At 43.4% G+C, this 12,874-nt stretch overlaps 1 protein-coding gene across 6 annotated transcripts in view; it reads left to right on the top strand.

The window, feature by feature from the left end:
* Smyd4 (SET and MYND domain containing 4) overlaps positions 1–12,874 on the top strand; it is a 56,369-nt gene that overhangs the window by 38,263 nt on the left and 5,232 nt on the right. For all 6 annotated transcript variants that reach the window (XM_038328771.2, XM_038328770.1, XM_038328768.2 and 3 more), the window contains 2 exons: positions 11,358–11,540; positions 11,773–11,936. In XM_038328771.2, coding sequence (XP_038184699.1) covers positions 11,358–11,540; positions 11,773–11,936 — 347 coding nt within the window. The remainder of the gene's footprint in view (positions 1–11,357; positions 11,541–11,772; positions 11,937–12,874) is intronic.

The raw sequence follows: 12,874 nt of genomic DNA, 5'->3' as shown, positions 1-12,874 counted from the left end.
GCCATCTGTAACTTCAGTGCTCCTATAACTAGATAGGAGGCAGAGGCAGGAGAACCCTGAAAGCTCATGGGTCAGTTGGTTTGGCAGACACAGCAAAGAACAGCAAAAAGACCATGTTTCAGGTCTGTCTTAGTTAGGGTTATTAATGCTGTGAAGAGACACCATGACCACAGCAACTCTTATAAAGAAAACATTTAATTATGGTAGCTCACTTACAGTTTCAGATGGTCAGTCCTTTATTATCATGGTGGGTAGCATGGTGGCAGGCAGACATGGTGCTGGAGCTGGGAGTACTACATCTTACAGGCTACAGGCACTCAACTGACTGACTGAGCAGTATCCTTAGCATAGGAAACCTCAAAGCCCACCCCCACAACTGCACACTTCCCTCTTCAAGGCCATCCCACTCCAACAAAGCCACACCTCCTCATGGTGTCACTCCTTATAAGATTATGGGAGCCAGTTACATTCAAACTACCACAAGGTAGACAATGAACACGACACAAGTTGTCCTCTGACCTCCCTCACACATGTGTGCACTCACACGTGTACACTCATACCCATACACAGACAAAACTGCATAAGCACAAGCACACACACACAGTGAAAACCATTACAATCTATGCAAAAATAGGCAACAGGTAGGAATTAGCCCACAGGCTGCAGTTTAAAGATTCTTGATAAAGACAAAGATCTGGCAGACCTAACAGTCTCTGGATAGGGGCTGGGGACGTGACTTGGTAACATTCTCTAGCTAAGGAATTTTACCAGAAAACTTGTTCAATGAGCAGTGTATGCCATACAAGTATGAGGACCTGAATTCATATCTGAAGCACCTACATAAAAAGCTGGGTGTAACAAAAGCATGCTCCTATAATCCCACCACTAGGAGGCAGAGGCAAGCAGATCTTTGTGAGTTCTAGACCAGCCTGATCTACAGAGTGAGTTCCAGGACAAGCTCCAAAGCTACACAGAGAAACCCTGACTTGAAAAACTAGATAGATGGATGGATGGATGGATGGATGGATGGATGGATGGATGGATAGATAGATAGATAGGATAGAGACAGACAGACAGACAGACAGACAGACAGTAATAAGGTGGAATACAACCAAGGAAGACATCCTCGCTCAGCCTCTGGGCCCAACAAGCATACTTATGGGTACACACATGCATGCATTTCAAAGAATTCTCTAGTGAGTGTAGTGGTGAGGCGAGCAGGCCTGCTTTTCATCCCGCCTGGCTCCCACACGGCTAGCTTAGCCCCGGAAATAACAACACACAAACTGTATTCATTTAAACACTGCCTGGCCCATTAGTTCCAGCCTCTTATTGGCTAATTCTCACATCTTGCTTTAACCCATATTTAGTAATCTGTGTAGCTCCATGAGGTGGTGGCTTACCAGGAAAGATCCTAACCTGCGTCAGTCTCGGGTCAGAGGATCATGGCGTCTGCCTCATTGCCTTCTTCCCAGCATTCTGTTCTGTCTACTCCACCTATCTAAATTCTGCCCTATCAAAATGCCAAGGCAGTTTCTTTATTAACCAATGAAACAACAGATAGATAGAAGACCCTCCTACATCAAGTGAGGCCTGGTAGTGCAGGCTCTGTATTCCCAGTTACTAAAAGAGTGAGTCAATGGTTAAAAGCACAGGCTGCTTTTCTGGTTTGATTCCCAGCACCCACATAGTGACTCACAACTGTCTGTAACTCTCTCAGAGGATCTAACAGTCTTCTGGCCTCTGTGAACACCAGGAATACACATTTTTGTGCACAGACAAAAATCCAAGGGAAACACTCATGCAGATAAAAATAAATACATTAAACTGAAAAAGAAGCAGCAGCTACTGCTTCTGAGTCACGAGGATCATGAGCCCAAGACCTGCCTGAGCTAGAGGGAACTCAAAAGCAGCCTGAACAGGGCAGTGAGCCCCTGTCTCAGGAGTGGAAAGAGGGCTGGGGATATGTCTCAGTGGTAAGACTAACCCAGCACATGTGAGGCCCTGAATTCAGTCTCTAGTGTGAGGGTGGGAGAGAGAGGACACCTGTCTGTCTGTCATCTGTCTGTCTGGGGAGGAAAACTTCCACAGAAAGATTAACACCTTCAGCCAGGCATCGTGACACATACCTGTAACCTGAGCACTCAGGAAGCTGAGGCAGGCTTGTAACAAATTAACACTAGCACACTTGTCTACACCCATAGTTCAGGTACTTGGGAGGTTTGACAGGATCATTTGAGCCTAGGAGCTCCAGGCCAGCCTGGACAACATAACAAGACCCTGCTTTATATTTTTAAAAATTATGTAATTTTAGGATGCTAAATTTAAGAATGTTACATAGACACAACTTTTAGAAAATACAAATTGCCTTAATTGTTCTAGAAGTAGAAAAACACTTTAAAAAAAAAAACAGTAATTCTAAAGAATCAGATTATCGGGCTGGAGAGATGGCTCAGTGGTTAAGAGCATTGCCTGCTCTTCCAAAGGTCCTGAGTTCAATTGCCGGCAACCACATGGTGGCTCACAGCCATCTGTAAAGAGGTCTGGTGCCCTCTTCTGGCCTGCAGACATGCACACAGGCAGATTATTGTATACATAATAAATAAATAAATAAATAAATATTTTTTAAAAAAGAAATATTTAAAAAATAATCAGACTATCAAAATAGTTCTGTAAGGGTCTGGAGAGCTAGCTCAGTGGTCCCAAGTTCGATTCCTAGCCATCCCCATGGTGGCTCGCAGCTATCTGTAACTCCTGTCCCAGGTGATCCACGTCCTCTTCTGACCTCTGTGGATACTGCATGCACACACTGCACAGACATACATGCACTGAACAGGAGAACCTGTTTCAGGTCAATGAAGACTGACACAGAAGTTGTCCTCTGACCTCCATTCACGTATGTGTAGGCAAAATACCCATACACATAAAACAAATCTCAAAGCTATACCCTCTGGGTCATGTGAGTTCTTAAAACCCCCTTTTTTAAAATTACTATTTTTTCAGTGCTAGTGATTGAACCGAGGGTCTTGCACATGTGGGCAAGTACTTCAACACTGGGTTACAACCAAGGCCCTAGTACTTTTTATTTTGAAATTTTTCAAAACTTTCGTGAAACATATTTAACCATAATTCTTCAAAAGAAAAAGGAGCGGGTTGGAGAGATGTCTCAGAGGCTCTTCTTAGTATTACTCTTGCTGGGCGGTAGTGGTGCACGCCTTTAATCCCAGCCCTCGGGAGGCAGAGGCAGGTGGATCTCTGTGAGTTCAAGGCCAGCCTGGTCTACAAGAGCTAGTTCCAGGACAGGCACCAAAGCTACAGAGAAACCCTATCTCAGAAATCAAAACAAAACAAAACAAAAACAAAAAAACCACAGTAAATAATTAAGAACAAAATGGAAAGATCAAAAACACTGATGACAACTTATGCTGGAGAGGCTGTGGGGGAAAGGGAACACTTCTGAATTGCTGGTGGGAGTGCTAGCTGGTACAGCCCCTTTGGATGTCAGTGTGATGATTTCTCAGAAAATTAGGAAACAACCTACCTCAAAACCCAGTAATACCACTTTGGGGTATATATCCAAAGGATGCTCAATTGTGCCACAAGGACATGTGTTCAACTATGTTCATAGCAGCTTTGTTTGTCATAGCCAGAACCTGGAAACAACCTAAATGCCCCTCAACTGAAGAATGGATAAGGAAAATGTGGTACATTTACACAATGGAGTACTATACAGCAGAAAAAAATAACATCTTAAATTTTGCAGGAAAATGGATGGAGCTAGAAAACATTATTTTGCGTGAGGTAATCCAGACCCAGAAAGACAATTATCACATGTACTCACTCATAGGTAGATTTTAAACATAAAGCAAAGAAAGCCAGCCTACAAACCATAATCCCAGAGAATTTAGACAACAATGAGGACACTAAGAGAGCCTTACATAGAGCTAACCTACATGGAAAGTAGAAAGTAGAAAAAGACAAGATCTCCTGAGTAAATTGGGAGCATGGGGACCTTGAGGGAGGGTTGAAGGGGGAGGGGAGAGGCAGGAAGGGGAGCAAGGAAAAATGTAGAGCTCAATAAAAATCAATAAAAAAAGAACAAAATGGAGGAGCCATCGAGATGGCTCAACCAATAGAAGCACTTGCCACACAAGCCTGATGACTGAGTTTGAGTCCTAGAATCCACATGGTGGAACAAAGGAGAAAACCACCTCCACAACTCCATATGTGTACCAATACACACAATAATAGCGTTTCTTAAAGGGAATGGATCTTTAAAAAATAAATTAAAAGCAATACAGAACAGTTGTACATCTCTATAGTCAGTACTGGGAAGGCTGAAGGAGGAGCACAAATTCAAAGCTGGGGGCAAAAGCAGACTGGAGTTAGAATGCTTGGGTGTGATGGCTCACACCTGTAATCCTAGCACTCAGGAGGCAGGAAGCAGGAGAATAACCACACGTTTGAGGCCAGCTTGGTCTGTCGCAGCAAATCCCAGGTCAGTCAGGGCTATATGGCAGGACCTGTCGAAAAGAAACAATAGCCAGCAAATACCGGACCAGTGAGGACTACACTGTGAGACCCTGTCTCAAGCAAAGCAAAACAAATATATATGGAGCTTGTGGAAGTCAAAAGTTAAATATGCTGGGCTTGGTGGTGCATACCAGCACTTGTGAGGTAGAGACAGGAGAAAGTTCCATCTTCCTTGGCTATATAAATGAGTTTGAAGTCAGCCTTAGATACATGAGACCTTGCCTCCAAAAAAATTGTTTAATTATGTTTTTAAAATGAGGAGCCTCTAGGAACTAGACAGATGGCTCAGTTGGTAAGATGCTTACTGCGCAAGCATGAAGACCTGAGTTCAGATCCCCAGCACTCATGTAAAGCCAGGCATTGGTGATGTGTGCCTGTACTCCCAGGGGTGGAGAAGCAGGCGGATGTCTGGAGCTCACTGACTAGTGAGCCTACCCCTCGTCAGTGAACCCTACATCTAGACAAAAATCTGTCTGAAAAAATAAGCCCGGACTGGCAAGATGGCCCCGGGGGGGTAAAAGTACTTGCCTGACTACCTGGTCTTATACCTCGTGCTTATGTGAGGTGGACGGACAGGACTGATTCCCACATGTGTGTACCATGGCACATGTGCACTCGTACTCTCATATATGATAATAATAAAGAGAAATTTGAGAACATTCAGTGAAAGGACCCAACATCAGCCTTCAGACTCCACATGCACGCCTGTTCACACGTACTCCATATCCATACAAGTCAATCCACACACCAAAAGTATACACATCTTCAATGATGGACATGCTGGCAGCACACTGATGATCCCAATATTTGGGAGAATGAAGCAGAAGGATTACAAACTCAAAGCCAGTGTAGGATATATAACAAGACCTTGTCTCAAAAAAATAAACAAGGCATGGTAGTTCTTGCCTTTAATCCCAGCCTTTGAGACAGAGACAAGTGGATCTCTGTGAGTTTTAGGCCAGCCTGGTCTACATAGTGAATTACAAAGTATCCAAGGCTATCCAGTAAGACCCTGTCTCAAAGAAAAATAATTTAACAAAATTGAAGAGCTTCTGGATAGCTGAACACGTGGCGTCTACTGGTAGTGGATACCCAGAGAGAGCCGAAGTGTGGATCTCCTTCCCCTGTTAGTGGATACCCAGAGAGAGCCGAAGCATGGATCTCCTTCCCCTGGTAGTGGATACCCAGAGAGAGCCAAAGCGTGGATCTCCTTCCCCCATCATATCTTCCCTTCATTAAGCCTTTTGTCTTCTGTGATATGCTCTGTGTAGAAACCAGTAAACATGTTTAGCAGAGTCTGTGATGAATTGCTAAGAAAATACCATAGGCTCTGCTCTCTTCAGTGACAGCACATTGGAGGGCCACTCCCACAGTTAGAAATCAGAAAGCAGACTCACTGGGGCCCCGCTTATCACAGCCCCCAGGAACCAAGCTGACGGCTGCATGATTGATGCAGACCCAGGAAGAGGAATCCAATGAGCATGATGTCTGCCAAGAAAAAACAAAAAAGAAGATAGTCTACAGGGAAAGATGTACATTTATTTCTAAGTGGAAAAAAGTGTAGTATTCAGAGTATGATCGCATCCTGTGAAATAAGAATGCGCATCTGTTCATGGCCAGTGAGATGGCTCATGTGGTAAAGGAGCAGGCTCCTGCCAAGCCTGGCAACGTCAGCTTGATCCCAAGGTTCCCCATGATAGAAGGAAGAACCAACTCCCCAAAGTTGTTCTTTGACCTCCACACCCGTGCCATCACACTCACACATAGATAGTGAAACAAATAAGTGCAATAAGAAAAAATTAAATGTATGTCCAGTTTGTTACTGGGGGCTCAGGTCCTCATGCTTGTGTAGCAAATATTTCCCCAACTCAGCCATCTCCTGAGGCCCTAGAAGCTGCTTCTTCTTTTTTAATATTTAACTTAAGAGAGCTGTAGAGATGGCTCAGTGGTTAGGGACACTGGCTGCTCTTTCAGAGGACCTGGATTCAATTCCCATCAACCACATGTAAGTTACAGCTCACAACCATCTGTAACTTCATTCCCAGGGGATCTGACACCTTCTATTCTCAAGGGTATTGCATGCATGCATGCAAGCAAAACATCTCTAGACATAAAATAAAATAATAATATTTAACTGGAAATAAGTTTTTGAGGCAGAGTCCCTCATAGCCCAGGCTGGCCTGAAACTCATTTGCATAGCTAAGGGAGGCCTTGAGCTCATGACCCTCCTGCCTGCACTTCCCAAGTGCTGGGATGCACTACCATGCCTAGCAGAATTTAACTTGTGTATGTCATGCGTTCTGTATATTTTTGTTTTGTTCTGGGTGTATACACTGTCAGAGGTCAAACATGGGGCCTTGTGTTTGCCTAGCAACTGAGCTACACCCACAGCCTCTTGATGAAACCTTTATAAATGCACATGAGAAAGCACATTATCATGATAAAAACACAGCCAGTCTATACCACTCTATAGAAGTAAAATTGAGATGCCATCTTGCCTGTAAGATTGGCAGTCATTTTGTTGATGTCCTGATTAGTTTTTGTTAACTTGGTGCAAACCAAGATATATCTTGGAAGAAGGAATCTTAATTGAGAAAATGCCTCCAGAAGATTGGCCTATAGGCAAGTCTGATTAGTGATTGATGTAGGAGGACACAAACCACTGTGGGTGGTCCACTCTTGGGCAGGTGATCTGCAGTATATATATAAACAGACTGAGTAAACCAGGAAGCAGCATTCCTTTATGGCTCCCACTTCAGTTCCTGACTCCAGTTTCCTGCCTTGAGTTTCTGCCCTGACTTCCCCCAGGTAATTTTTGATCATGGTATTTTATCTCAACAATAGAAGCCCTAAGATAGTTGGTTTGTGATATGGGATGTACTTCTGTATATGTGTTGCTTTCATTGGTTGATGAATAAAAGTGTTTTAGCCAATGGCTTAGCAGAGTAAAGCCAGCAAGAAATCCGAACAGAGATACAGAAAGAAAGTGGAGACAGGGAGACGCCATGTAGCTGCTGAAGGAGAGAGACACCGGAACCTTACCAGTAGGCCACAGCCTTGTGGTGATACATAAATTAATAGAAATTGGTTAATTTAAGATATAAGAGCTAGGTAGAATATGCCTAAGCTATTGGCCAAACAATGTTGTAATTAATATATTTTCGGGTCTGGGTGGCTGAGAAACGAACAAGCAGTGTCTCCATTTACAGGTTTGCTTTTTTAATTACATTTTTAATGCATTTTAGAGCAGGGCATTTTTTTAAATAGCCATGGTATATTATGTGAAAAGAAGTAACTTACAGGGGGCTGGAGAGATGGCTCAGAGGTTAAGAGCATTGACTGCTCTTCCAAAGGTCCTGAGTTCAATTCCCAGCAACCACATGGTGGCTCAAACCATCTGTAATGAGATCTGGTGCCCTCTTCTGGCCTGCAGGCATACATGCAGACAGAATGTTGTTTACATAATAAATAAATAAATATTTTTTAAAAAAAAGAAGTAACTTACAAATCATCATATGCCATTGTCACAAATTATGTTAAAAATTCCATACAGCAGGTGTGATGCCTCATGCCTACAATCTCTGCACTCATGAGCCTGAAGCAGGAGAATGGTGAGCTCAAGGCTAGCTTGGGCTATCTAGCAGGATTTTGTCCAAATTATAATAATAATAATAATTCCATACATAGAACTAGAAAAGACAATACATCAAAACATTGGACCTGCCTAATTGGGTTTTGGATGCCAGTCCTTGTCTCTGTAATTTTCAGTTTCTAATTTTTACATAACTACCATGTATTCTTTTTGTAGTTTTAATTAGTTTTTTTATAATAGAAACGATCTAAGTGCTAAGGATATTTCCATAGGAGCATTTTTAAGGCACTCGATACATACTGTAAATTTGCTTCCAGGTGAGTCGTACCAGTTACCAGCCACCAGCAATGCTCGCTCTTATTTTCCTACTGTCTAATTCTGTTTCAGTCTGTTCATAGTTCTAATCTCGTTATATCCCTTCTTATTGTTTCTTTGGGGTTCCAACACCTCCCAGTTTAGTGTTCTCATTGAATTTCATTAGCAGCTGTTTCATTAGTGGCACAGAAGAAGGATTAAAGTGTTAACTAGGATAGACTTTGACAAAAACCTATAAAAATGTATGTTATTATCTTCGCATAAATTCTTTTTAATCAAAGTTCCTCAAAAACCTCTCTCCCATCTCAAGGGATAGGTCTGGCCACTGATGATATTCTTGGTATAGGGGGTGTGTGTATCTGTCCTCATGAGAAGGGCACATCTGTGTTGCATCTGGATTCATGTTTCCACAACCCTTGATGAGGATTTGTGTGGTCTTGAATCAGCTAATTGCCCTTTGGTTTACTTCGGTTTGACCTGATCACCTCCACACACTTCTCATTTGCAGACTATTTATCAGGGTAGCTATGTCCTAGAAGTACAAATGAGTCTTGCTGTTGTTTTTCTTTTACTTAAATCCCATTTGAAATGTACCAGAGACACTTTTAAAAACAAGATACACTTTTGCTAAAGAATCACTCACACTTATTTTTATATCCAAAATGTCACCCATTAAATTTGGTTGATAACGTGCGTACATACCATCGCTCCCTATTATCTCCACTAATAGATGACTAATGCAAAATATTGAGTAATTTTTAAAAATCAATACTCAATTTTTTAGAAATAATTAGAGAGACATTCAACTCTGACACCGGTACCCCACTCAGTTCCTGAGCCTGCTTCTGCGGGAGGATACCCTATAAATAACTCACGATGCTGACATTACTCACTGTGTTGCAATCATTTTTTTCGAAGGAAATTTTAGCAACTGTTCTAATACAGACTGCCAGTTATCTGTAGTTGAGAATGCAAGTCAACTTTTAATTATGCAGACGCTGATTATTCAGACGACAAATTGTTCGAGCCCTGTTCTGCTTCTTCCTGCTGCCTGCCTTCTAGCATCTTCGCTGCTCATTAGCACATATTCCAGAAGGTAGGCTTCGGGAGCCAGGAGAGGGGCGCAAATCAGCTAAACACTTAGGAAAAGCTCTGATGAAAGATTTTAAATGCAGTTTGTAGAACTGTTGACTAAAATTGAGTCATTTGGATTCCCTGTGAATTGTATTTACATGTCCTATGCTTGTCCCCCATAGCAACGGATAATAGAATTGTCTGCAGAGAAACAACATAATTCTTATATTTAATTTTCCCCTTGTAAAACATGCTCACATGATGGTTCATGGTGTTTTCTTTGCTCATTACATTTGTATCCAGACTAGTTACTTCTCTGATAAACGACTAGTTGAGATTCCTGGCACATGTACAGTGACACCAGTAATCTGATGATTTCCCAGGTTTTTAGGCAACTGCTTCCCTTTAAGTATCAGTGTTTTTCACATTTCAACCAGTTTGTTGGAAAGATGATTTTCCTCCTGTTTAAACTGAGGCTATGATCTTAATTTAAGCCTTTTTAGGTAGCCAACATTACATGTATCATACCTATTCCTGGCATATGTTTGGCTATTACGAAAACCGTTGTAGGTGTGCAGTCCCTCTAGAAGCCTCTGGTTAAGTGAAATGCTCCATGTGTGATGAGATTTGAGTGGGAATGGGGTTTGTTTGCCCTAGGACTGTTGTGTTACTCATAGGAGTTTCCTGCCTCCTCTACTCCATCCCTGTCTTTCTTGCCATTATCAGAAAACCCTGCCATATAGTCCCACATCTTAGTTCTCTGCTTCTGAACTTCTCTGGCGTGAGAAACTGCATCATTAAGTCAATTGGCATTTTGTTTGAAGAGCATGTAGGTTGTCAGAGTTCTGATCTTGCATGTTGCCCACGGGGCCTTTTGCTAAAGCCTTGACCACCATTAACTTGTGGGCGGTAGGGAATAGTGGAAGGAAACCTACCCAGTACCTCTTTTGTTGCTTGTTTTGGTTGGGTTTTGGTTTTGATTTTGTTTTGTTTGAGCCAGGATCAGTTATATGGCCCAGGCTGATCCTCCCGTCCTAGCTGCTCAAATGCTAGGATTACAAGCGTGCGTCAGTCAGTTTACCTTTCCTTTGCTTTTTTAAAAGTGATTTTGTCATAGCAACAGAAACCCAACGTGAGCATAGCTGTACGCAGGGATATGAAAAACTCACGTGTGCATGAATGGCAGTTCATGCAGACCAGCATCACTGCCGAGAGGCCCTTTCTCTTCCTTTCATCTTTGCAGTGTTGTGAACTGGTTGAGTGTACCGCAAAGAGCTTGTCTGGGACGTAAGACTGCCTTCAGTAAAACAAGTACAGACGGTTTGCTTACGTGAGACTGCAGAGCAGTCGCCAAAAAGATTAGACAAAGGTCAGGGTGGAGAAGGCGGAGTAAGAATATAAAGTATGCTACACTAACTAGGACAGTTACTCCAATAACCAACCAAAGCCGGTTAAACAAGAGCAACCGGACTTTAGAAATTGTGGGGAGATAATCTCAGGGATACTATGATTCTGCGTCCTTTGAACATTATGAAACTCTAGAAAGTGCCTTACTGATAATCCCTTTTTGATTCTTTTTAATTAATTCCAATATTGGGTTTTCTGAGTGGCATACAGGCATAACGGTTAGACTCCAGTGGACTTTTCGTGTACTCATTCATTTTGCTTCCTGGGGACCAGAGTTTGCTATGAGTCATGTTCCATCCGATTTATATTGGATCCGGCAGCAGAGCCATGACTCAGATGGGCTTCAGGCCCAGCTGCTCAGTTCATCTTCTGGGAATAGATGTAAGGACTGGACAAATGTCCTGATGCATATTTCCTTCTGTTCGTGCGTTTTCAGGGTCTGAAGAGAGCATCGTTACCAACAGCAGGCAGGTCCGCCTTGCCACAGGCGTCTTCCCTGTCGTCAGCCTCCTGAACCACTCCTGCAGCCCCAACACGAGTGTGTCCTTCACCGGCACTGTCGCCACCATCCGGGCAGCACAGCACATCAGAAAGGGACAAGAGATTGTGCACTGCTATGGTGAGCCAGCCTTCCTTTCCACTGCCCTGCCCTGCCCCACCTGAAAAGGATAGGTAGGTGGACAGGAGTGAGCAGGCCCTGGGCTGGTACCTCCACTCACCCATGTGTTCTTCTGAACCAGAGCCCCAGCCCAGCTCCCTCACTCCCGTCACATGATGAATATCCCAGCCCTCTGTTGAGTAGGCTCTGACTCTCTGGATGTGAATAGTAACGGTGGGTGATCTCTCTCCAGGGCCGCATGAGAGCCGCATGGGTGTTGCTGAGAGGCGGCGGAAGCTGAGTTCACAGTACTTCTTTGACTGTAGCTGTCCAGCCTGTCACACTGAGACACTCAGAGCAGCTGCAGAGCCCAGGTGGGAAGCCTTCTGCTGCAATGCATGCAGCGCACTCATGCAGGTAAACCTCTGCTGTTCCCAGAGATCAGCGCTCCAGCCCAAAGGAGTCCCGAGGGCAAACCACTGGGGGTTATGGAGAGCACTGGTAGCACTTCATTTTAGAAAGCCATCCAAACATGCTGCCCGACCCGGTGAACACACAGGGTCAGGCTGGATTTAGTAATGCTTTCCTTACAAATGACACAAAGTCTTAACTTTGACCCTGTGGGAGAAAAAAAACTACAAATTTACTTGCTCAAATAAATCATTAAAAGTTCTGTGTCAGACCTGGTGCTTGGCTTATGCCTGTAATCCCAGCACCCAGAAGACTGAGGCAGAAGGATCTCAAGTCTGAGGCCAATCTCAAATGAGACCCCATCTAATAAAATAACATTCCAGAGAACTGTTTCGGGTACAGCTTAATCTAGGGGCTCAGGTAACATCGCCAACACCCAGATTTTCTGTCTTCCTAACCCTGCTCCCTCCGCTTAGCCTCCTTAGACGTACTCCTCTCTCATGGTGACAGGATGGTTGCCACCACCTCAGCCTCCTTGTCCACACAGCCCAATAGATGAAAACATGTCCCAGTCTGAGCGGAAGTCTTACTGTGTGTTATCAATGCAGAAACTGTGGGAAAAATCAGACCCAGATAGTTTTCCTTCAGCCGTTTGACCCAGAGGAAGGAACCACATCTGAACCCCTCAGCCAACGGTATTGACCTTGGGAGAATAGGGCAGATCATTAAAGAAATTGGGTTGCTAGTGCCAGATAATGGCATAGACATTGGAGTCTTCAACATTCATGCCCAGATAAAAATTTTCTCCACTTCCAGAGGATGGCCTTCTTGTTAGGAATACTGTAAGTGGGATTAGTTGTATTGAGAAGCTACAATTGTAAACCCAAGGGTAAATATGAAGCCTTACCTAGCACTTTTTAAAAAAGATTTATTTATTATGTATA

The sequence above is a fragment of the Arvicola amphibius genome, chromosome 4 (assembly GCF_903992535.2).
Source record: "Arvicola amphibius chromosome 4, mArvAmp1.2, whole genome shotgun sequence".
Taxonomy (NCBI): Eukaryota; Metazoa; Chordata; class Mammalia; order Rodentia; family Cricetidae; genus Arvicola; species Arvicola amphibius.
This window is presented reverse-complemented; position numbering and strand designations above follow the sequence as displayed.